At 42.5% G+C, this 27,253-nt stretch overlaps 1 protein-coding gene across 1 annotated transcript in view; it reads left to right on the top strand.

Annotated features, from left to right (window-relative positions):
- The window catches only part of GINM1 (glycosylated integral membrane protein 1), a 60,363-nt gene extending 35,878 nt beyond the window's left edge, over nt 1–24,485 (top strand). The window contains exons 4-8 of the mRNA XM_069725890.1: nt 4,008–4,153; nt 11,397–11,556; nt 14,661–14,794; nt 20,794–20,957; nt 23,318–24,485. Coding sequence (XP_069581991.1) covers nt 4,008–4,153; nt 11,397–11,556; nt 14,661–14,794; nt 20,794–20,957; nt 23,318–23,426 — 713 coding nt within the window. The 3' untranslated portion in view covers nt 23,427–24,485. The remainder of the gene's footprint in view (nt 1–4,007; nt 4,154–11,396; nt 11,557–14,660; nt 14,795–20,793; nt 20,958–23,317) is intronic.
- Nucleotides 24,486–27,253: the final 2,768 nt, after the last annotated feature.

Below are 27,253 nucleotides of genomic sequence, written 5' to 3'. Positions count from 1 at the left end.
GGTTTGTCCTGCGGGTTCCGCTGCGGGATTTACCCCTACTATTGATGCTGCATATGCAGCAATATGCAGCATCAATAGTAATGTTAAAAATAATAAAATCATGGTATAACCACCCCCTGACGTCCCGATCTCCTGGGCGCTGCAGGCGGCGGTCCGGTTCCAAAGATGCTGTGCGACCAGGACCTTCGGTGACGTCACGGTCATGTGACCGCGATGTCACCGAAGGTCCTGGTCACATAGCAAACCTGAGACCGGACGGCCGCGTGCAGCGCTGAGACTTCCGAGGGTGAGTATAACATTATTTTTTATTTTTATTCTTTTTTTTTAATACAAATATGGTTCCCGGGGCCTGGAGGACAGTCTCCTCTCCTCCACCCCGGGTATAACCCGCACATTATCCACTTACTTCCCGCATGGTGGGCACAGCCCCATGCGGGAAGTAAGTGGATCAATGCACTTCTATGGGTGCAGAATCGCTGCGATTCTGCACAAAGAAGTGACATGGTCCTTCTTTTTTTCCGCAGCAATTCTGCGCGTTTTTTTTCGGGTTTTTCCAGATCATGTGCACTGCGGTTTCTGTTTTCCATAGGGTAACATTGTACTGTACCCTGCATGGAAAACAGCTGCGGACCCGCAGCGGCAAAATCGCCGCGGTTCCGCAGTAAAAACCGCATAGTGTGAACATGGCCTAAGGCTTGGTTCATATTGATCCTGTGCTCTACAAGAACACTTAATCTGGGATCCCATCAGAATCTCTGAAATATGTGATTCAGACAAATTCCCTGAAGGAAGATTTTCAATCTGGTTTAAAGGCATAAAAATTAAAACTTTGAAAATTGCAAATTTTTAAGAAAATGTCATTTTACTTTTTTTTTGTATCTGAATCGGTGTTATCCGTTGAAGCATTAGAGTTCTCATAAAGTGACACTGCTCAAAACTAAAAAAAATTTGGCCTGGTCAGGAAGGTGAAAATAGGCTTTTGGGGGAAGGGGTTAAACTTTTTGAAGTTTGTGTTTTCATATCTTTTTTTTGTGATCTAATTTTTTCACACTATAAATTGCAATACTTTAGCCCATGGATGACCTTCATTGGAGTACAAAGATGGATCAGCATCGATGGCCCGTGATTATGGGGCGTAATTTGGTGTCCAAACTGACAGCACTATCTAAGGGGTTAAACAGCAGCCATCAGACCTAGCTTTCATTGCTGTTAAGTATGTGCACACGGTCAGTAAACGCTGCAGGTTTGACACTGCGTCCATCCGCAGCGTCCATCCTGCAGTGTCCAGCTGTTAGAGCATAGTGGGTGGGATTTCAAGAAATACTATGCTCACTATGCGTGCACAGACGCCTCCAGCTGCCATGCGGAGATGGACATGCGACGCGTCTTTCCAGACCGCTGCATATCTATTTATCTTGTGGAGATGCTTAGTCTCGACAAGATAAATGTCACCCGGGCCGTGCAATGTATTAGACATGGTGAATCTGCAAGGTTCAATGAACACATGCGGAATCACCTGTGTTCAAAAGACGGCAGCGCATTGGACAGAGCGGACATGTGCTGCGTCCAATTACTGACTTTGTGCACATACTCTTAAAGTCAGGTTCTGACTATATGTAGCGGGCTCGGTATCTGAGCCTGCTCCATGTAGCAGCACCTGATGTGTGAAATACATGTACTTCAAGTGTTAAGAAAGGATTAAAGGCAAAATGCGGAAGTCGTAGGCAGTGACGGTAAACTGTATTTTATACAATCTCTCTTACAACTCTAAATTTTTCTTAAAGGGAGTCTTGTCAGCACAGAATGATTGTCGCAGCACAGTACAGGTGCCCGGTCCTTCCCGGCAGGGCCAATATATATATCCCGCCGCCAGGCCATGACCAATCGGCGACGGGCACAGTGCGGCCGCGAATTCGCCCCTTCTTACTCTGTCAGTGCCCCCTCCAGTCAGCGCTCACACAGGGTTAATGGCTGCATTACACCACGTTATGCCTTGGTGTGACGCTGTCCGTTAACGCTGCTATTAACCCTGTGTGAGCAACTTTTTACTATTGACATAGGCAGCATCAATAGTAAAAAAAATCTAATATTCTCACCTTCCGTCACCTTTCCCGCTGCTCCTCGCGACGCTCCGGTCCATGCATTGCGGTCTCGCGAGAAGATGACGTAGCGGTCTTGCGAGACCGCTACGTCATCCTCTCGCGAGACCGCAATAATGCATTCTTGGGACCGGAGCTTTGCGAGGAGCATCGGTAAACGCCTGGGCTGGATCCGGGGGCAGACGGAGGGTGAATATATAACTATATTTTTTATTTTAATTCTTTTTTCTAACAGGGATATGGTGCCCACATTGCTATATACTACGTGGGCTGTGTTAGATACTGCATGGGCTGTGTTATGTACTATGTCTCTGTGCTATATACTACGTGGCTGTGGTATATATTACGTGGCTGGGCAATATTCTACATCACTGTGCTCTATACTAAGTGGCCTGTGTTATATACTGCATGGGCTGTGCAATATATTACGTGGCTGTGCAATATATTACGTGGCTGTGCAATATATTACGTGGCTGTGCAATATATTACGTGGCTGTGCAATATATTACGTGGCTGTGCAATATATTACGTGGCTGTGCAATATATTACGTGGCTGTGCAATATATTACGTGGCTGTGCAATATATTACGTGGCTGTGCAATATATTGCGTGGGCTGTGTTATATACTGCGTGGGCTGTGTTATATACTGCGTGGGCTGTATGCTACTTGGCTGTGCTATATTTCTCTGCTGTATCTGTGCATCATGAATCGTGGCATGTGTTAAAGAGGGGGGCCCACTGAGACTCTTTTTGCCCGGGGCCCTCAAAAACCTGGAGCAGGCCCTGGCTTCACTGATTGTTCGCGGCCGGGCGTGATCAATCAGCGACAGGTGCAGTCCGGAGCAGTGACTGGACCGAACGCAGCTGGGGGAAATAGTTAATTTTCTCCCCACGGTGCTTGGCTTATTGTGGGCACTGGGCAGGTTAGTAACTCTATTTACCAGCAGACTAACCACATATTTGCAGGTTAATAGCTTTTTTGTTGGTGGCATGTTCCTTTTAAGTTGTAATTACTATGGTTGAGCCAATAGCTTCGGATAAGTCCTTGTCTGAATAGCTATAGTGCTGACCAAATAGCTGCATCGGGAGCCCGGATACCTGGAGCGCTCCCGATAATCAGCTGTTGGCGCCGCCGCGGCATGTGTCGTGGCTCCGTGACAGTCACAACACACAGGCTCTCCATGTATGTTACTGTCACACAGGTGGGACACATGCAGCTGCGGGGCCAAGCAGCTGATTATCGGGGGCGCTCCAGGTATCCGATGCAGCTATTCTGTAAGCGCTGTAGCTGTTCAGATAAGCACTTATCCGAAGCTATTCGATCAACCCTTGTAATTACCATATTTTTCTGTTTTATGGGATGCACTAAATTTACTTTAAGAAACACCTAAGATTTACATAGCAAAAAATAGGAAAAATAGATTTCCTACTGATTAAAACTTGCCTGGTGTAAATAAGCAGAGGGGCAATATCAATAAACGAAAGAGTCAATATTCCCATGAGTAAATAATGTGCAATAAGGAGGTAAGAGCTTCACAAGTTACAGGATCCAGCAAGGAAGGTGAGGAGGTGGCACTTGCCTTGGTATGATACTTGGATCCATTACACAGGCGCAAAACAGCCATCGTTTACTGCATGACCGGCTCCCCTGTATCCATGGTTTAACCTCTCACAATTAAGGACTTTTTTTTACCAGTTCAGAGAGGAAGTTTGCTCTGGACAATACTATTCCCACATTTTTGGCAAGATTTTATTTTTCTTGCCAAATAATGATTTTTATAGTAAGAAAAATACAGTAAACCTTGTTGTGCCTCCATAACGTTATGAGTTACCTGTCAGTTTGTCTTTAAGTCACTAGCACTTGCTGTCCTTAGTATTTAATCAGAATGCATCTTTTTCTTGTTGCAGAGGATTACGAGCCCTCTGGTGAGCCACAGAAAATCACACATAATGGGTTGGTCAGCGTGCGTCTGCTTGTCCTCCACACCCCTATGAACTACAGTAGAACACAAATAATTGTTCAGCAGGAGGTAGTCGCTATTGGTGGTAATAAGGTAAGCACATCCTAAAGCCAAATATGTTCACAGAACGTTTATCATGAGAAGTGGTGAAACGGCATCCTTGGGATTGAGTGTTTCTCAAAATTATTATTAATAACAATAATAATAATAATATTATAGCGCTATTTATTTCATGGCGCTTTACATGTGAGGTGGGGTATACATAATAAAAAAACAAGTATAATAATCTTAGTCTATACAAGTCACGACTGGTACATGAGGAGAGAAGACCCTGCCCGCGAGGGCTCACAATCTACAAGGGATGGGTTAAGATACAGTAGGTGAGGGTAGAGCTGGTTGTGCAGTGGTTTGATGCATCAGTGGTTACTGCAGGTTGTAGGCTTGTTGGAAGAGGTAGGTCTTCAGGTTCTTTTTGAAGGTTTCCACGGTAGGCGAGAGTCTGATGTGTATGGGGTGATGCGCAAGAGAAATCTTGCATGCGATTGTGGGAAGAGGAGAGTATACAAGGAGATCTTGTGAGGATCGGAGGTTGCATGCAGATAAGTACCAGTGGACAAGGTCACAGATGTATCGAGGACACAGATTGCAGATGGCTTTTGTATGTCATGGTTAGGGTTTTGAACTGGAGTTGTTGGGTAATGGGAAGCCAGTGCAGGGATTGACAGAGGGGAGAGGCTGGGAATAGCGAGGAGACAGGTGGATTAGTCGGGCAGCAGAGTTTAGTATAGATTGTAGGGGTGGGAAAGTGTTAGTGGGGAGGCCAGAGAGCAGGAAGTTGCAGTAGTCAAGGCGGGAGATGATGAGGGCATGGACTAGGGTTTTTGCAGATTCTTGGTTTAGGAATGTACGGATCCGGGAAATATTTTTGAGTTGATGTCGTCAGGAAGTGGAAAGGCTTGGATGTGTGGTTTTAAGGAGAGATTAGTGTCAAGGATTACCCTGAGGCAGCGAGCTTGTGGGAGTGGGGAGAGTAAGCAGCCATTTACTTTAATGGATCAGTCTGTTGGGGGAGTCGAGTGAGATGGGGGGAAACATGAGAAGAAGGATGATATAGCAGAGAGACATTGTGGGATTCTGGTTTAGTAAGGAGGTTATATCTGGGCCAGAGATGTAGATCTGTGTGTTGTCGGCATAGAGATGATACTGAAAGCCATGGGACTCTGAGCTGTCCGAGTCCAAAGGTATAGATGGAGAAGAGCAGAGGCCATAGGACTGAACCTTGCGGGACTACAACAGATAGGGAGTGAGGTGAGGAGGTGGTGTGTGAGTGGGAGACGCTGAATGTCCGGTCTGTTAGGTACGACGAAATCCAAGATAGGGCCAAGTCAGTGATGCCAAGAGATGAGAGGGTCTGTAATAGTAGGGAATGGTCCACTGTGTCAAAGGCAGAGGACAGGTCTAGTAGGAGGAGGACAGAGTAGTGTTGCTTGGCTTTGGCAGTTAATAGGTCATGGGTGACTTTAGTTAGGGCAGTTTAAGTGGAGTGATGCGATCGGAAACCAGACTGAAAGCGGTCGAATAGGGAGCAGGAAGAGAGGTGGGATGACAGTTCAAGATGGACGTGTTGTTCCAGTAGTTTTAAGGCATAGTGGAGAAGTGATATGGGGCGATAGCTAGATGCAGAGGATGAGTCAAGAGAGGGCTTTTTGAGGATAGGTATGATTGAGGCATGTTTAAAGCTTGAGAGGAAAGCACCAGTTGTTAGTGATAGGTTGAAGAGATGGGTTAGGGTTGGGATGAACACTGTGGTGAGGTTTGGGATGAAGTGGGATGGGATGTAGTACAAGTCATTAAGGAGGACTGTGGCCTTAAATGAGGACCATGCTACATCCTCTCAATTTGTATTTTATAGACCTCCCCAGCTTCTGATTGATCACATTCATTTGCTCAGAGTGAGTGCTGTCTGAACGCAGACATATGAGCTGAGTTCAGGCAGAGCTCTCTCTGACCAAGTGAACACTATCACAGGGCAGCCATCAAATGTGTGTTGGAAGAAAATTTGTGGAGATCCTCCGCCCTGCTGAGCTGTTGAAGACGTCAATGCAAGTGTATATTTAATAAATATATTTGCGTGTTTCAAGGTTACAAGCACTTCTTCAGGAAACAGCCACCTGTGTTTGTAACTTCGAAATGCATAGAACAAAAACCGTAAATATATTAATTAAACATACTTTAATTGAACTCTTCAATAACTCAGCAGCGCGGAGGATCTCCACAAAATGCCTTCAGACACTGATGGGTTAATTGTCACAGAATTGGGGTGTGAACACCTTCATTTGTAAGGGAGACAGAGGATTCTGGTTCTCATGTTTGGTTGTTCCCATCAGTAGTGGCCCTCACCACCCAGCAGTCAGACTCTTAACACCTATGCTAGGAATAGGTGAAAATGCTAAAGGGGTTGTCCTTTTTTGTAAAATGCCAATACGCAAGTCCAGAGTATTATGAAAAAACGCAGCGCTTTACTCCCCCTAATTGGGGCGACTGCTGAGTCTCCAGCACTGCTGCCAATATCTGGTGTTCGCTACAGCATGACAGCCAATCGGTGAGCTCAGTGCCTCTGCCAATGTAGGCGGAAAATCCCACTCAAAGCCATGAAGCTCACAATGGCTGTCGACATATCCGATGCCGGGAGCAGCATCGCAAACTCAATCCTGGGCCAAACAAACTGCTCCTCAGGACTGGAATTACGTAAAAGGGGACAACCCCTTTAATTCTCTTTTAATCTTCATTAGGGTATAGTAATTAAAAGGAAACATTTCAGACTTGCTGGATCTTTTTCAAACCTGTATGCGTGTTCATGGCCCTGCAATGCTGTATAGTATGGGCAGACACAGGCGGTATTGCAATAAAAAGACTGTAGGTTAGTCATTTTTGGGTCTTTGGAGTGGTTTTCACACTAGTTTTTCTTATATTCCATTGAGAAAAAGTGGAAGTCTTCATAGAAAAAAAGAGGGTCTAGGTACTGTGTATCAGAAAGGTCTGTGTTCAGATTTTATAAATGAGTTTATGGGGCAAGATTCACAGTGAAAAGATAAAATTCCGTCTGCCTTTTATCTTGTATTCCGATCTACACCAATCCCATTCAATACTAACTAGTATGTAATTAGGGTAAATTAATATAAAATGATCATTCCAGAGTCTATACCTTTTTATACTATCCTGCAAGGTGAATTCTTAACCCCTTCAAGACAGAACCCTTTTTTGTTTTTGCGTATGTTTTTCGCTCCCCTCCTTCCCAGAGCCATAACATTATTTTTCCGTCAATATGGCCATTTTTTTTTACAATGCTCACCAAAGGCTAAAACTGACCTGCCATTATGATTCTCCAGGTCCTTACGAGTTCAGACACACATGTATAGTTTTTTTTGTTTTTTTTTTCAATTTAAGTGGTGGAAAAAAAAATCCAAAGTTTGTTTAAAAAGAAATTGGGTCCTTTTCCGAGACCCATAGCGTATCCGTTTTTCATGATCTCGGGTTGGGTGAAGGCTTATTTTTTGTGCACCGATATGGCTTTTTCATTCATAACTTTTTGGTGCAGATACGTTCTTTTGATCGCATATTATTGCATTTTAATGCATTGTTGCGGCGACCAGAAAAACGTAATTCTGACGATATTTTTTTTTCCCACTACGCCGTTTAGCAAGTTAATCCTTTTTTTTTTTTTTTTGATCGGGCGATTCTGATTGCGGCGATACCAAATATGTGTATCTGTAAAGTTTTATTTTTTATTTTATTTTGAATGGGGCGAAGGGGAATGATTTGTACGTTTTACATATATATACACACATATATATATATATATATATATATATATATATATATATATATATATATATATATATTTAATTTTTATTTTTTTTTAAACACTTTTTTAACTTTTTTCATTCTTCAATAGTCTCCATGGGAGACGTAAAGCTGTCATAAGCCGATCAGCTCCCCTGCATGTAGCAGAATTGCTGACTTGCTATTAGCGTCGACCATCGGGTGGCGCTCATAGCATGCTGGCAGTGACAGCCATAGAGGGCCGTAGGAGGCCTCTGGTTTTCATGCCAACCCATCGGTGACCTGTGATCACATGACTGGGGTTACCGATGGGCATATTTAAGCCGCGATTCCACCCACAGCTGTTCAAAACAGCTGACGTGTGGGGAAAGATGTGGGTTCAGCGCTGTAGCCTACATCGAAGGGGGAGACACTAACAAACTTAATTGTACAGTTGATTTTAATCAATAGATATTGGAATAATAATAATTTCCACAATTGGATGTGTTTAAAAAATAAAATGTTCCTGTGCTGAGATCTTAGTCTACGTTCACATTAGCGTTACGCTAATGTGCGTCGCTGTTGCGTCGGCGACGCAGCGGCGACGTGCCCCTATGTTTAACATAGGGGACGCATGCGTCTTTTTGCACGCGTTTTCCGACACGTGCGTCGTTTTAGACGCTAGCGTCGGACGCAAGAAAACGCTACAAGTTGCATTTTTCTTGCGTCCGATTTCGGCAAAAAACGACGCACGCGTCGCAAAACGCGCGCGTTTTTGCACGCGTTTTTCCGTGCGTCGCCGCTGCGTCGCCGCTGCAACGGCGACGCGACGCTAATGTGAACGTAGACTTATAAATGTGCCCCTGCTGTGTACTGTGTAATGGCCGTGTCTGACTGTACAGGAACATGGAATAAAACACAAAAATTGAGCTTGGATTAAGTTGGAATACATGCAGCACATAAACGCATGTTCACACTGGCCATAAAGCATACAGAACCTACAAGAAACAAAATGAGCAAAAACCCTTCTGTAACTACCGTAAAAAAAGCAAAAGTGCATTTAAATAACACAGGGTTCTTAGTAATAGCATTTTTGATCAAAAATAGCATATAAGCCATCCCACGCGACAAAGTGCCCCTTATCGGGACGGTCCTACGCTGTCTGATATTAAAGACCTTACCACGTGTCAGAGTTGACCTGAGTGTATGAATAAGGGCAGACAAGGGCATATTTATAAGATTATCTCAGCAGAGGAATTGCGGAACATGTTTTTATTCCAAAATCTATTGATTAAAATGAACTTTGTTGATTGGAAAACCAGATTATGTAACGTATATACTTTATGTATAGTAGTCTAGTGAGCTCTATTATACAGACACGTTGCAAGCTATATATTAGCGATGTAACAGACTGTGTATTGCACATTTTAATGACTGTTTCAGTGTGCGAGTTTAGAGCTCCTTTTAATATAATGACAAATGTTATGTCTTATTTGGGTGCAGGGACTATAGGTACAGCTCTAGCTGCACTATGGCAAATTGTTCATTATGCATTATTTTGCCTGACCCTTGACTGGGGTCTTCCTTAGGTTAAGAAGCACTCCTCCTCCCATCACAGTTTTTATCCTCTTAATTTATTTCAATCATCATATTATATAGCACGGTGTACTCATTGCTCATTTTGCCATTCTACCCTGTGCATTTTTTTCTCCTCTATGTAGAACAGGAATTCTCTTTTCCCTGTAAAAATCATTCCCCTCTTCAACTCCTGACCTAGCTGCTCCTCTCTTACCCGCCTGCCTAAGACTTTTGCAGTTTAGAGCTTAGATGGATTCAGCTAGTCTGTTTTTAATCATGAGATGCCATAGATTTAATGGAAAAGAGAACAATAAACTGGATAGAGGGGCAAAATTGTAAGTATACAGTACTATATAATATGGTGATTGCAATATGTCAAGGATAACATTTTTGATGTGCTTCTTTAAAGGGCTGTGGAGTCTGTAAGCCAAAACTCCAACTTCCAACTACTCAATTTCCCTGACTTCCGACTCAGACTCCAACTCTGTCTCCACAACTCTGACTCCACAGCACGGCCTCGTTACTGAGCATATACATAAAGTGCTGCCGAGATTCATAGAACAGACATTTATAAGACATTTTATAACTTTCCCAAATTATTATGAAAACATTTCGAGCATTGAACTACTGTGCCCAATTTATTATAAATTTTAGGAGTCGGATTCAATCTATTTTTTACTTGCTCCGACACCTCCAAAATGGACGCAGACTCCACAGCCCTGCTTTAAAGTAGCTGTCCACTACTTGGACAACTTTTTGTCATACCATTTGCTTGACCCCAATAAAATAATAAACTTATACTTTCCTCTCATGCTGGTGCCGTTCCCGCTGTGTCGGCACTCCGTCTCCCGGGGCTCACGTTCACGGTTGTTGTGACACGTGACACCGGCGTTGCTGGCCGCGCCTTCAGTCAAATAGAACATAAGAGGAAGTCCAGGTTGTGGCTGATCTGGGACTTCCTCTTCCTGCTCAGTTCGACAGGAGATGAGGACAGTGATGTCAGCGCTGATTGTTGTGAGACTTGACAACAGCGCCCAATCTCACATGAACCTCAGGAGACCGCGTGCCAACACCGCAGGAACGGCGCCGACACGGAAGGGGAGTATAGGTTTTATCTGGGCCGATCATTTTGACCAAGAAAGGGTTGTCCTAGTACTGGACAAACCCTTTAAGTCTTAACCGGAAGAAAAAATGGACAGCAGATGGAAAAATCTGGCTGTGTTCACACCTTGGTTTTAAGTTTTGTTTTTGGAATGGAGAAAAGGTTCCTTTGCAAAGCGGATTCTAACTGAAGGCGCAAGGCCCCATTTACTATATTTGGGGCTATTTAATTTTTTGTGTATGAATGAATACGTCCAACAGGCAGCACGTCTTGTTCCGATTAAAGAAGCGAAAGCCTGAAGGATCTATTAAAGTCAATGAGCCCTTCTCCTTCAGTTTGTGTTCCTTTTTATAAGCGATCACTTTTCCATGTGCATTTCATTTCTGTGTTCCAAAACAAAACCTTGAGTTTTTTCCTTTTGGCTTATGAGGCATGTGGATGGATTGTAACTCTATAGCTGGGGTTAAAAAAAAAAAAAAAAGCGCACACTTTGGTCTGTGTTTCTTCAGTAAAGGCTGGTTTTAAATGTCCGATATTCACTATGATCTGCAGCCAGTCTGCACATCTCCGTACCTACTTTGGCTGTGAATGTCAGATGTAAGAAACCAGCTTAAGCAGTTTAATATTACATATTTAATTAAGTTTAATATATATGAAGTATCTTAACTTCACCATATACTGAAATGTATCCTGGTAATAACATGCACTTGAGAGCGCTGCAATTTCTATGCTAGAATCTTCTATAAATAAGGTTCTTTTTAATAAGTGGTCAATATCCATTGAATAGAAATGATTTTTCTCTACATAATTATCATTGTCCACTATTGTTAATAGGTTAATGAAAGTCAAGTAGCGGAAATGGAATTGATAGTTAATAGACGTATGGAAATTTTTTGGTATTCAACTTCAACATTGAAACTTGAGGATTCGCACCTCTTCTCCATTCCTTGGGACAATGATGTCTTATTTACCTTTCCAAACATCCCGGAATCGGGTAAGATTTCTTAGATTCTCGCTTTATTTGTATATCTAAACAGGTTTTTAGGTCATGCATGGCTTAGTAAAAGAAGTTTACGAGGAAGGAGAAATGCTGTTCAGCCTCAAGGACATATGTGAAAACAGTCTCAAAATCTGCACATGATGCCACGTTCTAAAGAGCTTCAAATACCTGAAATCTACTACTCTAAAAAGGGGTTAGAAAGCCATTACTATGGCTCTGGGACTCCAGCAAACTACAGTGAAACTTGTTAACCAAAAAGAGAGAAAACTTGGAACATTGGAGAGCCTTCTCAGGGGTATCTGGCTTACCAGAATTCCACTAAGAGAAAACTGTTGACTCATTAGGTTAAATATAAAGCAAAAACACGGGAACTTCCGAGAAACTGCAGGCCTTAATACAGTGGCATGTAATTTGTGCTCACCCCTGGTCAAAATTACTATTGCTGTGATCCGTTAAGAGGTAGAAGATGAAATGATGTCTAAAAGACCTTACGTTAAAGGTGACGCATACAAATGCTTCTCACTAAATTAGAATATCATTAAAAAGTTAATTTATTTCAGTTCTTCAATACAAAAAGTGAAACTCGTATATTATATAGAGTAATTACAAACAGTGATCTATTTAAGTGTTTATTTCTGTTAATGTTGATGATTATGGCTCTTCACCAATAAAAACCCAAAAGTCATTATCTCAGTAAAGTAGAATACTTTATAAGACCAGCTTGAAAAATGATTTTAAAATCCGAAATGTTGGCCTACTGAAATGTATGTTCATTAAATGCACTCAATACTTGGTCGGGCTCCTTTTGCATCAATAACTGCATCAGTGCGGCGTGGCGTGGATGCGGTCAGCCTATGGCACTGCTGAGGTGTTATGGAATCCCTGGTTGCTTTTGATAGCAGCCTTCAGCTCATCTGCATAGTTGGGTCTGGTGTCAAGAGGAAGATGAGACTATACCGCATAGATTCTCTATGGGGTTGAGGTCAGGCGAGTTTGCTGGTCAGTCAAGCACAGTGATACTGTTGTTTTTAAACCAGTACGGTACCTTTGGCAGTATGGACAGGAGCAAAGTCTTGCTGTAGAATGAAATTTCCATCTCCAAAATGCATGAAGTGCTTTAAAGTTTCCTGGTAGACGGCTTTTTATTTATCTCATTTATATAGCGCCATTAATTCCACAGTGCTATACAGACATTATCATCGCTGTCCCTGATGGGGCTCACTATCTAAATTCCCTATCAGTATAGGGAATATTGGTGGAAACCGAAGTACCCGCAGTCTTTTGCAGTCAAGCGAGGGGTTTGATTGCCTCTAGCAATCCAATGAGCAGTTCTCACTGAAATTTTGCTTGGTCTTCCAGATTTTATCTTGACTTCTACTATTTCTGTTAACTGCCATTTCTTAATTACATTTTGAACTGAGGAAAGGACAACTTGAAACCTCTTTGCTATCTTCTTATAGCCTTCTCTTGCTTTGTGGGCCTGCACCGTTTTCATTTTCAGAGTGCTAGGCAGATGATTAGAAGAACTCATGGCTACTCTTTTTGGGAAATATACACCACCTGGCCTTTCCTAACAATGATGGTGAGCAAGCCATAACCCTAACAGACTAATTAAGAGCCTAAACCTTTGTCAAAGTTATTTGAGCAGATAAATCTCCAAGGGTGCCCAAACATTTGCATATTTCTTGTGCCTATACAAATGAAATATATCCTCTTTAACTATAGCCTTTTTAGAGATCATTTCATCTTGAACTTGTGTAACTCTTCACAATAGCAGTAATTTTGGCCAAGGATGCCCATACTTTTACATGCCACTGTTTGCATGGTTAAGTGTAAGAATATAGCATTCACAGGTTGGTTATAAGCCGTTACTGACTGGAAAAAACAGAGGCTTGTCTCATACTTGCCAAAAAACATTTAGATAAACTTCTCCCACGGATTTTAGGATAATATTCTATAGACTATTTAGTCAAAAGTGGAAGGCATGAGTCCCATTACATGTGGTGTACACTTAACCCCTTTACCCCAAGGGTGGTTTGCATGTTATGGACCGGGCCAATTTTTACAATTCTGACCACTGTCCCTTTATGAGGTTATAACTCTGGAACGCTTCAACGGATCCCGGTGATTCTGACATTGTTTTCTCGTGACATATTGTACTTCATGATAGTGGTAAAATTTATTTGATATTGCCTGCGTTTATTTGTGAAAAAAATGGAAATATGGCGAAAATAAGCCACCTCCCTCCCTGCAGGACCCGGATCCGCGGCCATCTTGGATCCGGGACTTTCTGCAGGGAGGGAGGTAGGAGACCCCCGGTGCAACGCGATCACATCGCGTTGCTGCGGGGGTCTCAGGGAAGCCCGCAGGGAGCCCCCTCCCTGCGCGATGCTTCCCTGCACCGCCGGCACATCGCGATCATGTTTGATCGCGGTGTGCCGGGGGTTAATATGCCGGGGGCGGTCTGTGACCGCTCCTGGCACATAGTGCCGGATGTCAGCTGCGATAAGCAGCTGACACCCGGCCGCGATCGGCCGCGCTCCCCCCGTGAGCGCGGCCGATCGCCTATGACGTACTATTCCGTCCGTGGGAAGTAAAGCCCACCCCACATGGACGGAATAGTACGTCTAATGGCAGAAAGGGGTTAATACTGCATAACACCATAAAAACATCATAGCAACATATTGATAGTTTGGTGTGCTGCTGCTTTGCTTCTGGAGGACCTGAACAAATCATCATGATTGATGGAACGAGCGCTTTATCAGAAAACCCTGTTAGTCAGTATGTGACCTTGTGTTCTCATTGCATTGGAAGCGGCCAAACAAAGTTCCTTCACATGTTATCGACAATATTTTATTGCTGTTGATACTGCCAAGGGTGACTACACCAGTTACTAGGTTTTGGGGGGCGATTTACATATGTTAGATGTAGCCTTTGAATAAGCCCTTATCTTCATTAAAATTGATTGAATGATCTGAAATATGTAAATGTGAGCGTTTAGCAAAAATGGAAAAATCTGTGCATGGTATCTGATTAGCAGGTGAAATATTTTAGTTTCAAAGGTGAAAACTACAATTGGCTTTTGCTTTCTGATACAGCAGGGGATAGTGTTCCACAACAGACGACCAGAGAATACAGCGTGGGACAGAACACTACATTTGATGAGGAGCCATTTCCTGGCAAACTCCCAGAAACTCCAATCAGAGCCGTTATTCCAGCCTCTTCTTATAAGGTGACATGATGTATGCGATGTCTTGCTCTTGCTCTGTGTACTGACTTTGCAGTGTCTGATTGGCTATATACTAGTAAACTTTAGCACTATATATAAATAAACCTGTCATTCATCCAGTAGAGCATAAGTGTGTTTTTTGGCCTACGTTGGACTCTGTTATACTACTCAACATTGAAGTTACAACTAAAAGAAGGCAAAGTTGTGTAATTATGAAAATCACAGGTTGGATAGACGTGTTAATGCAAATTATGAAAAAATAAAATTAAATGTTCAATTTAATGTTCAGTGTGCAGTATGAGCATCACACACAGAAATCCCCACACTTACACACATTTATTGCTATCATTGGGGTTATTAATGGTTGTCTGAGGACTGTTCGGCCACACTAAATGCACTTTTGGCGCACAAATCATCAAAATCTGCTGCTGGCTGCTACCTTTGCAGTTGCCAACAAGTGATTGCCCAGATGTGATCAATGGGAGACAAGTCCATAAATTATTTATTTATATAGCACCATTGATTCCATGGTGCTGTACACAAGAAGGGGTTACATACAAATTAAAGATATCACTCACGGTAAGCAAACTAACAATTACAGGCTGATACGGAGGGGCGAGTACCCTGCCCTTGCTGGCTTACTTTCTACAGGATGGTGGGGAAGAAGACAATAGGTTGAGGGTTGCAGGAGCTCCAGTGTTGGTGAGGCAGTAGCTTCGGTAGTGGTGAGGAGGCAGTGGGGTCAGTGCAGGCTGTAGGCTTTCCTGAAAAGGTGGGTTTTCAGGTTCCGTCTGAAGGATCCAAATGTTGTTGATACTTGGACATGTTGGGGCAAAGCATTCCAGAGGATAGGGGATATTCGGAAGAAGTCTTGGAGGCGGTTGGGAGAGGAGCGATTAAGGGTGGAGGAGAGAAAGAGGTCTTGGGAGGACCGGAGATTACATGAGGGAAGATATCGGGAGATTAGTTTAGAGTTATATGGGGGGAGACAGGTTATGGATGGCTTTGTAGGTCAGTATTAGTAATTTGAACTGGATACGCTGAGGGAATGGGAGCCAGAGATTTGCAGAGGGGGGAAGCGGAGGAGTAGCGAGGAGAGAGATTAGTCCTGCAGCAGAGTTAAGGATGGACTGGAGAGGTGCAAGGGTGTTAGCAGGGAGGCCACAGAAAAGGATGTTGCAGTAGTCGAGACAAATATGATGAGGGCATGCACAAGCATTTTAGTAGATTGACGGTTGAGGAAAGGACAGATTCTGGAGATATTTTTGAGCTGGAGGCGACAGGAGGTGGAAAGAGCTTGGATGTGCGGTTTGAAGGACAGGGCAGAGTCAAGGGTTACTCCGAGGCAGCGGACTTCCGGTACGGGGGAAAGCGTGATATTAATTGCGATAGATAGGCCTGGTAAGGAAGATCTATGAGATGGAGGAAAGATGATGAGTTCAGATTTGTCCACATTGAGATTGAGGAAGCGAGAGGAGAAGAATGAGGATATGGCTGATAGACACTTCGGGATTCTGGACAGCAGAGAGGTGACGTCTGGGCCAGAAAGGTAGATCTGAGTGTCATCAGCATAAATGTGTTACTGGAATCCATCGGACTTTGAGTTGTACCAGGCCAAGTGTATAGATTGAGAAGAGTAGGGGTTCTAGAACAGAGCCTTTGGGGAATCCAACAGAGAGAGGGTGGGATGAGGAGGTAGTGTGGGAGACACTGAATGTGCGGTTGGAAAGGTATGAGGAGATCCAGGATAGGGCGAGGTCTTTGATGCCAAAGGAGGAGAGGATCTGTAGTAGGAGCCAGTGGTCAACTGTGTCGAAAGCCGAGGACAGGTCTAGAAGGAGGAGTACAGAGTATTGTCTGTTATCTTTGGCTGTAAGTAGATGCTGCCAGCCATGCTCGCAATAGCATGCGGCCTGTTTGAAGGCTTGTTTTTGCATAATGAGGTGAAGCTTTCGTTAATACCATTTTGGCGTACATACGATTTTTTGTTGGCTTTTTATTGTAATTGTACTCCCTGTGTAATTGGTGTATAGATTCCTTGTGAAAGAGTCAGCACCTCAGAGGCGTGCTTGCCTAATGAAATCCATTATAAACCATAGATAGTTCGATAGATGGATAGATACTAGATGGTGGCCCGATTCTAAAGCATCGGGTATTCTAGAATATGTTTCGTAGTGTATAGCACAGCCCACGCAGTACATTGCGCAGCCCACGCAGTACACTGCGCAGCCCACGCAGTGCATTGCGCAGCCCACGCAGTGCATTGCGCAGCCCACGCAGTGCATTGCGCAGCCCAAGTAGTGCATTGCGCAGCCCACGCAGTGCACATAGTATATTGCCCAGCCCACGCAGTACACGTAGTATATTGCCCAGCCCACGCAGTACACGTAGTATATTGCCCAGCTCACGCAGTACACGTAGTATATTGCCCAGCCCACACAGTACATTGCGCAGCCCACGCAGTACACGTAGTATACTGCCCAGCCCACGTTGTATATTGCGCAGCCCACGTTGTATATTGCACAGCCCCCGCAGTCTATAGCAATGTGGGCACCATATCCCTGTTAAAAAAAAAAGAATTAAAATAAAAAATAGTTATATACTCACCCTCCGTTGGCCCCCCAGATCGAAGCGGTTACCGACGCTCCTCGTGCGCTCCGGTCTGAAGAGTGCATTGCGGTCTCGCGAGACTGCACGTCATCATCTCGAGAGACCGCAATGCATGGAGCGGTCACCGAGGAGCGTCGGTAACCGCTTCGATCCGGGGGGCCACCGGAGGGTGAGTAACTTTTTTTTTATTTTTTTTTAAATTATTTTTAACATTAGATCTTTTAACTATTCATGCTGCATAGGCAGCATGAATAGTAAAAAGTTGGTCACACAGGGTTAATTGCAGCGTTAACCGAGTGCGTTACACCGCGGTCAACGCTGCCATTAAACCTGTGTGAGCGCTGACCGGAGGGGAGTATGCGGCGCCGGGCACTGACTGCGGGGAGGAAGGAGCGGCCATTTTCTTCTGGACTGTGGCCTTCGCTGATTGGTCGCAGCAGCCATGACAGGCAGCTGGCGCGACCAATCAGCGACTTGGATTCCATGACAGACAGAGGCCTCGACCAATGAATATCCGTGACAGAAAGGAGGACAGACAGAAGGGCAGACAGACGGAAGTGACCCCTAGACAATTATATAGTAGATCTATCTATATATATCTACTATATAATTGTCTAAGGGTCACTTCCGTCTGTCACGGATATTTATTGGTCGCGGCCTCTGTCTGTCATGGAAATCCAAGTCACTGATTGGTCATGGCAAAACGCCCACGACCATTGCCACGACCAATCGGCAACAGGCACAGTCCGGCGGCAAAATGGCTGCTCCTTCCTTCCCGCAGTCAGTGCCCGCTCCATACTCCCCTCCAGTCAGCCCTCACACAGGGTTATTGGCAGCGTTAACGGACCGCGGTGTAACGCACTCCATTAACGCAGCTATTAACCCTGTGTGACCAACTTTTTTTTTGCGTATGCAGCATCAATAGTAAAAAGATCTAATGTTACAAATAATAATAATTTAAAAAAAGTTATTCTCACCCTCCGAGGTCGCGCGCTGTCCTCGGCAGTGCAAGCGGCAGGTTCCGGTGCCAAGGATACTATGCGAGAAGGACCTGCGACGTCATCACAGGTCCTGAGCTCATACCAACCCTGGGACCGGAAGCTGCTGCGTGCACCGCACACAGGCGCCAGGACTTCATGGGGCCTTCGGAAGGTGAGTATATGTTTATTTTTTATTTTAAGTCTTTTTTAACCACGCATATAGTGCCCACATTGCTATATATTACGTGGGCTCTGTTATATATTACATCTCTGTGCTATACACTATGTAGCTGGGCAATATACAACGTGACTGTCCAATATACTACGTGGCTCTACAATATACTACGTGGCTCTGCTATATACTACGTGGCTGACCAATATACTACGCACCTGTGCAATACACTACGTAGCTGTGCAATACACTATGTGGCTATGTTATATACTACGTGGATGTGTTATATACTACGTAACTCTGTTATATACTACGTCGGTTGTGTTATATACTACGTCACTGTGTAATATAGTACGTAGCCTGTGCTATTCTATATACTACCTACGTATTCTAGAATACCCGATACGTTAGAATCGGAGATATATATATGTGTATATATATATATAAATTTTTTTTTTTTTTTTTTTATTATTATTGTTATTATTTTATATACAGGTCCTTCTCAAAAAATTAGCATATAGTGTTAAATTTCATTATTTACCATAATGTAATGATTACAATTAAACTTTCATATATTATAGATTCATTGTCCACCAACTGAAATTTGTCAGGTCTTTTATTGTTTTAATACTGATGATTTTGGCATACAACTCCTGATAACCCAAAAAACCTGTCTCAATAAATTAGCATATCAAGAAAAGGTTCTCTAAACGACCTATTACCCTGATCTTCTGAATCAACTAATTAACTCTAAACACATGCAAAAGATACCTGAGGCTTTTATAAACTCCCTGCCTGGTTCATTACTCAAAACCCCCATCATGGGTAAGACTAGCGACCTGACAGATGTCAAGAAGGCCATCATTGACACCCTCAAGCAAGAGGGTAAGACCCAGAATGAAATTTCTCAACAAATAGGCTGTTCCCAGAGTGCTGTATCAAGGCACCTCAATGGTAAGTCTGTTGGAAGGAAACAATGTGGCAGAAAACGCTGTACAACGAGGAGACCGGTCCCTGAGGAAGATTGTGGAGAAGGACCGATTCCAGACCTTGGGGAACCTGAGGAAGCAGTGGACTGAGTCTGGTGTGGAAACATCCAGAGCCACCGTGCACAGGCGTGTGCAGGAAATGGGCTACAGGTGCCGCATTCCCCAGGTAAAGCCACTTTTGAGCTACAGAGAAGCAGCACTGGACTGTTGCTAAGTGGTCCCAAGTACTTTTTTCTGATGAAAGCAAATTTTGCATGTCATTCGGAAATCAAGGTGCCAGAGTCTGGAGGAAGACTGGGGAGAAGGAAATGCCAAAATGCCTGAAGTCCAGTGTCAAGTACCCACAGTCAGTGATGGTGTGGGGTGCCATGTCAGCTGCTGGTGTTGGTCCACTGTGTTTCATCAAGGGCAGGGTCAATGCAGCTAGCTATCAGGAGATTTTGGAGCACTTCATGCTTCCATCGGCTGAAATGCTTTATGGAGATGAAGATTTCATTTTTCAGCACGACCTGGCACCTGCTCACAGTGCCAAAACCACTGGTAAATGGTTTACTGACCATGGTATTACTGTGCTCAATTGGCCTGCCAACTCTCCTGACCTGAACCCCATAGAGAATCTGTGAGATATTGTGAAAAGAAAGTTGAGAGACGCAAGACCCAACACTCTGGATGAGCTTAAGGCCGCTATTGAAGCATCCTGGGCCTCCATAACATCTCAGCAGTGTCACAGGCTGATTGCCTCCATGCCACGCCGCATTGAAGCAGTCATTTCTGCCAAAGGATTCCCGACCAAGTATTGAGTGCATAACTGAACATTATTATTTGTTGGTTTTTTTGTTTGTTATTAAAAAACACTTTTATTTGATTGGATGGGTGAAATATGCTAATTTATTGAGACAGGTTTTTTGGGTTATCAGGAGTTGTATGCCAAAATCATCAGTATTAAAACAATAAAAGACCTGACAAATTTCAGTTGGTGGATAATGAATCTATAATATATGAAAGTTTAATTGTAATCATTACATTATGGTAAATAATGAAATTTAACACTATATGCTAATTTTTTGAGAAGGACCTGTATATATTTATTTTTTTTTTGGCAGTAAAATGTAAAAAAGATATACATTTAGTTTTTCCATAATGATACCGACATGAAGAATCAAGTTACCAGGGGAATTATAACACAGGTTCAGTCAAAGATTGAAACCCAAATTGTTTGGGAATCTTACTTTACTTTTTTTTCCATTCTAGGTAATGTGCGAATTTGCAGATGAACTTAGAGACAAATTGTGCCTTATCTGGTCGCGGCTGTATCCTATCCTGGTGAATATTACACAGGTCCTTATTGCTGGGGTGATAGGAGCTGCAGTTGTGCTTGAACTTCTCAAGATATTCTACCCATTGAAAGAACCAAAGTAAGCAAATGATTTTTGAGTACTTATCACAAAAAAATTACCCCACTCATTTTTTATTTTAATATGTTATTGGCAAAACATAAGCCATATTATAAATATAAGTAATTTACAAATCACTGAAAAGGCTGTTAATACCACGAGAAAAGAAATGTATATTATTTGCTACTCCGACTATCGGTGAAAAGTAGCGGCCATTTCCTGACACATCTAGTGGCATTGCGTCACTCCACAGCACCCTTCTGGTCTCTCTGCTCGCGCTTTAGAAGCATGCGTGGGGCAAACGGATCATTGATGAGCCATGCTGTCCAAAAGATGGCAGCACACTTCTATTGAAAAATGAGTACATAAACCAAAGGTTTTTAGATACCGACTGCTTTCAAAGTCCATATCTGTATAATAAGTAAACACCTATACATCATTACATTTTTTTAATAAAACTAGATATTTGGCTATGTATCTTTAAGTTCACATTCTTCAGTTTGACCATTGGGTACTGGTTCAGATGCCTTTGGACATTATTTGTACTACTACTAGTTCACTGATTTGTGTTACTATATGGCACAATTTTATCATATTCAGTAGGCTTTATTGCATATTTTCTGTGTACTATATATTGAAGACCTTGTAGCAGCCAGTCTTATCTTTCTAAGGCAGAAATAACTGAGAACCAGGGAGAGTCTGTAGAGGGGAAAATGTAGGGTACAAGTTATCCAGTGGCCAGAAATAATGTTCTTGGCCACGTGAACCTACACATATCAACCTATTCTGAAGATCTCTAAAACACTTTAATATATGCTACCTACCTGTCATAAAACAAATTGTCATGGTGTTTGCCAATACCATATAAACCACTCAAATCATATATAGTATTTGGAGTAATGAATTATTCAAGTGTTCCCTTAAAAAATTTTTAAGTATCTTTACTGATGTAAATTGTGTAATTTGTTGAACATAAAATTCATTGCCCCACCTAAAGATCCTACTAATTATGATACATTTCATGTGGGTATTTAGATAGATAAACATTCTGCAATAGAGACAAGAATAGAGGTAGACCCTATAGACAAATGACAGGACTCCAGAGGTCGGAGAAAGTTATTCAAATATAATAACAGGGAGCTATATCATAAATTAGGCTTCAGAGATGATAATTTGGAGGGTTTGTTGGGATTACTTGGGGAGAAAGAGGATTAGGTACATTTACAAATCTCAAAAACAAAAGTAGAAAAATGCCCTCTCAAAGTGATATGATGAGTGTAGATATATTTGACACAATCCTAAAACCTTCCAACAAAGGTGGTAACCTTGTACTTATGGACCATCCGAAGTACCTGACAATGTCTGATTTCAAAGAGATACACTTATGAAATACTATTGTTGGATCCCATAGTCCATTACATTGAGTGTCTCCGTGATATTATGATAGGGGCACGGGATGAATATCTCATCTTCACGAAAGAATACAATTTTCTCTCATCCACTTTTCACACAATACCTACATTTTATGCCATCCCTAAAATTTACAGGAGCCTAGAACCACTAAAGGGATGGTGAGTATAGCAGGACTTCGGAAGGTGAGTATATGGTTTTTTTTTTCTTTTTTCTCTATACTACGTGGCTCTGTGCTGGGCAATATACTACGTGGCTGGACAATATACTCCGTGACTGGGCAATATACTACGTGGCTGGGCAATATACTACGTGGCTCTGCTATATACTATGTGGCTGGGCAATATACCACGTGACTGGGCAATATACCGTACTACGCGGCTCTGCTATATACTACGTGACTGGGCAATATACTACGTGACTGGGCGATATACTACGTGGCTGGGCAATATACTACGTGGCTGGGCAATATACTACGTGGCTGGGCAGTATACTACGTGACTGGGCAATATACTACGTGGCTGGGCAATATACTACGTGGCTGGGCAATATACTACGTGACTGGGCAATATACTACGTGGCTGGCCAATATACTACGTGGACATGCATATTCTAGAATACCCGATGCGTTAGAATCGGGCCACCATCTAGTTTTATATAATTGGCATAGCTACAGTTATGATGACCATAGAATAAAATGTTTTTTTGTACTGCACAGTGAATGCCATAAAAAGTTTATTTTTATAAAGTTAATGGATAAATTATATATATGAATTTGAACATTGTGCTACTAACATATACAATGCATTCTTTCTATAAAAATAAGCTGTCATACTGCTATGTGAATTTTTAAAAAAAGTGTTATGACTCTCAAATTGCAACAATGCAAAGAAGAGGGGAGAAAACTGCATTCTAATGAAATAAACGTGCTCATAACATGTTCTGATTATTATTGATATTTTATTTTTCAGGTGGATTCTGCAAGCCAGTGATTTCAAGGACTCCCATCTGTTTGTTCCTTTAATACTTGACAGCACCGATACAAAGGAGCCACCCCAAGAAACAGGAAATATCTCATGAATGTGAATTCTCCAGTTTTTGTCGGGATTCAATTTTTCCGATTGGATTTCCTGCGTCTGACTGATTTCTAAGCTGCCAGCTTTAAATCCTCTTAAGTGATTGTAGGAGCACCTCAAGAGAGACTGATATGCTGTACCCCTAGAAGAATACACGGGGAAACAGACTCTTCTAATGGCCATGGTTGACAGAGGCCTCTAAACACTACAACCAAGCCATCATTTATACTGCATTTTGTTCTCTGCAGTCTACTCACTTGTATGAAAGTTTTAAAACGAAAAACACAAAAAACTTTCATTTTAAGGACATTTTTTCAAGAACTGTTGATGGTTTCTCAACACATTTGTGTCAATTGAGCCTGTTACAGTCTTGCCTAACCATAAATATAATTCTTTAAAATATATATTTTAAGAAATGTTTGATTTATATTCATTATAAAGCATCTGATTTATGAAAAGGTTCTATTTATAAGTTTTAATCAAAATAATATCAGATTTCGTTATTTGAGTACAGATTGTTGAGGAATGTTAGGGTATTTAAAATAGATTAAAGTTCAAGTGCTTTTTATGCCATGGATTTTTAAAACTGGAAAATAGTATCGGTATGATTTCTAAAACAATACTGTAGCTTTAACTTAATTTGCAGTTATTTGGAATCCAGATTTTTTTTCACACGTGCATATTTTTTTGTTTCATATTTTATTAATAGTTTGGTCAAATATGAATTGATTTGATGATCGATTTTCAGAAAACAATTTGGTCATGTTGCATTGTTGAGGGTATTGACATTCTTCAATGTGAGGAAAATGCCATATCGCCAACCCTGTAATATAAATGGGTGACCCTATTCCTCAGGAACATGCAATGACAGGCCATATTCCAGTGTAAGTTTTTCACCGTTAGTTAGATATAGCAAACCATGAAACGGTTTATCTAAAATCTTAAAAGCTAAATAACCAAACTGATTTATTTTTGCTTTTACAATGCACTTAGTAATTTTATGGTGTCAAGCAAAATCATACAGTGAATATCCTTAATAAAGACATTTGTATATTCAAGGAAATCTGTTTCCTGCTATTTTTTTGTCAGTATGTACAATACACTATGGAAGACTACATAGGATTGATGTGTAAAGCAGAGACCACCTTGTGGAAGAAAGATTTGGTCAGAACTTACAACAGACTTCTCCTTGTGGAGCAATAGGTAGCATAATTTGCAGGAATGGGTAAGAAATCTCCATGACTGAAAGGAAGTCACATTGGAATTGTAAATGACTTGCACTGAGTCTACTGTATATTATGTTGGATTTCATGAGGTGTAGTGCAGCAGTGTCCTCGCTATGCAGTTTTAAGGCAGTGACCCAATAAAGGCAAAGTAAAATGTAGTTGTAATGTCCAAACTTAAAAACGAAACACAACGGTATGCTCCGGATTGCAGCCGGGAAACAATAGTGTCTGTAAATGCGTCCGGTTGCCGAGGATGACTGCATCAGCAGATTATGCTGCTGGGTGCCAGGAGTTCGCTCTGCTGAGCTCTGTGTTCCCTCACACAGACTGAACTTTTGCAGAGCAACTGCTCTGCTTGCTGCAAGCTCCACACTGACACACCCAAACCCTTCTTGCAGGGTATTTCTCTAAACTGGAATCTGTAGCCATGGGACACTTGCAAGATCCGAGTTAGAGGAAATGGACCGGCTCCACTACCTTACTTCAGTTCGTTTGCAAAAAAAATCCCATGCCGGATTTTCCTGAACAACTTCTTGGACAAATAATTTAACCAGGTTCATGCTTACTTTTATTCTGCCTTGTGACTACAGGCGTCCTGCTGTGACCACAAGGCACTCCAGCGGATCTAATACGCTTCTGAGCGCATCCTGGGGGACACATAGCGACCCTCGCAAATGCCACCAGTCGCTGCCTCACAGAGTTCACTTTGATCTAGTAGTAGGACCACTAACCGATGAGATTCCATCAAGAACCTGTTACTGCTCACTTAAAGGGACTCTGTCACCTGAATTTGGAGGGAACAAATTTGGAAAGGGTGAATCAAACACCCGAAAACCCCGCCTCCATGGCTGAAAATTGTTCCCTCCAAATTCAGGTGACCGAGTCCCTTTAACGTGTCAGTCTTATAGAGGTCTAACTGAACCATGTGTCTTAGAAACTGAACAGATTCAAACAAAACCATTAAAAACAATAAGCAGAGTTAGCCAGACTCTGGGGATAGAGAGCACAAATACCTTACAAAAAAACAAACACTGGGACCAAGCATATGTTAAATGAAATCACATAGGGGAAGAGAAGAGAACCTGCCAATATCACCTCTCGAACCAAATAATCATCTACATGAGCCATCCATATACCCCCTTACCCATCATTAAATAAGAGGACTTGAGTGTGGAAAGTGGGTGTGTACAGAAGAGGACTTGTAAGTAGAGATGAGCGAAAATTTCAATGTTCGGTTCGGATTACGATAGCCGAATTTGCAATATTCGCCAAACATAACCGAATTCCATTCTGGTTAATGGGAGGCAAAAATAAACGCATGCACAACACCTTATAATGGCCCCAAATGCTGCCAAAACACATCAAAAGAGGGACCAAAACCAAGAAAGTGGCCTCAATTCACCCACAGTACAAATTTTAGCATGGCACTGCAGCAATCAGCCAGGCATGAGGTATCGGGGTCTGGGACAGCATTTACAGCTTTCAATTGAACATCACAGTAAGACGAGGTGGATGAGGGATCGGTGTAGGTCCCCTTTGCTGGGAGCCCTGATACCACATACAACACCTCTACCTGTTTTCATGCCGAGCCACACTCAGGTGGCACAAATATTAGTTTTGTAGACTACCATTGTCAGAAAATTTAAGGATAGTAACATGGGTAGTTGAGCCCAAGGAAGTGGAGGCCTGACTGTGTCGGAGGCCTATGGCTACAGGCAACACGCATGAAGGAGACCCAACGAGGAATGTTTACATTTACAAAAATTATTGGCAGACACCACAAAAGTGGCATCAATTTCACCACAGTAAAAATAGTATAATAAGGACCGATAGGTCTCCCATTAAACCCAATCCAGCAGATGGACACCCAACCAGGAGTATTCACATTTAAACAAATGAGGGCCTTACACTACAGTAGTGGCATCAATTTCACAAGAGTAGAAATAGTATAAAAGGGACCGACAGGTTTTCCACTACACCCAATCCAACAGATGGACACCGAACCAGGAGTGTTCACATTTTAAAAAATGAGTGCCTGACACCAGCAAAGTGGAAGAACTTTCACGAGCATAGAAATGGTATAATTAAGACCGAGACGTCTTCCATTACAGCTAACCCAGCAGATGTAGACCGTCCATGACTGTTTACATTTCCACAAATTTGTGTTAGCAGCCACAGCAGGCACGGAAGCCACACTAAAGGTATTTCCGAGTGCAGTTACGTGACATAAATGCATCACACTAAAAAATGCAATATCACCTAGTTTGTTCAGTCTGCGGTTGGGGTGCAAAAGTCCTTGAAGAACCATGACTTGTTCATCTTAATGAAAGTTCCACTTTCAGGGGACAGCCGGCTGTGCTTATCTGTCAGGACACCACCAGCAGCGCTCAAGACACGTTTTGAAAGAATGCTGGCTGCCGGGGACGATAAAACCAAGGCATGCAAGGCGGGCTTAGGCCACTCATCCACTTTGGAAAACCAAAATATGAAAAGGTCCAAACCCTCCCTGATAGCATTGATATTCAGTTCTAGATACTCCTGCACCATCCTCTCCATTCGTTCACCACGTGTAAGACTTGGACTCTGTGGTGCTGGTGCATGAGTT

This window comes from Ranitomeya imitator, chromosome 5 (genome assembly GCF_032444005.1).
Source record: "Ranitomeya imitator isolate aRanImi1 chromosome 5, aRanImi1.pri, whole genome shotgun sequence".
NCBI classification, from domain to species: Eukaryota; Metazoa; Chordata; class Amphibia; order Anura; family Dendrobatidae; genus Ranitomeya; species Ranitomeya imitator.
The sequence above is the reverse complement of the archived record's forward strand: the minus strand, read 5'-3'. Positions and strand labels throughout refer to the sequence as shown.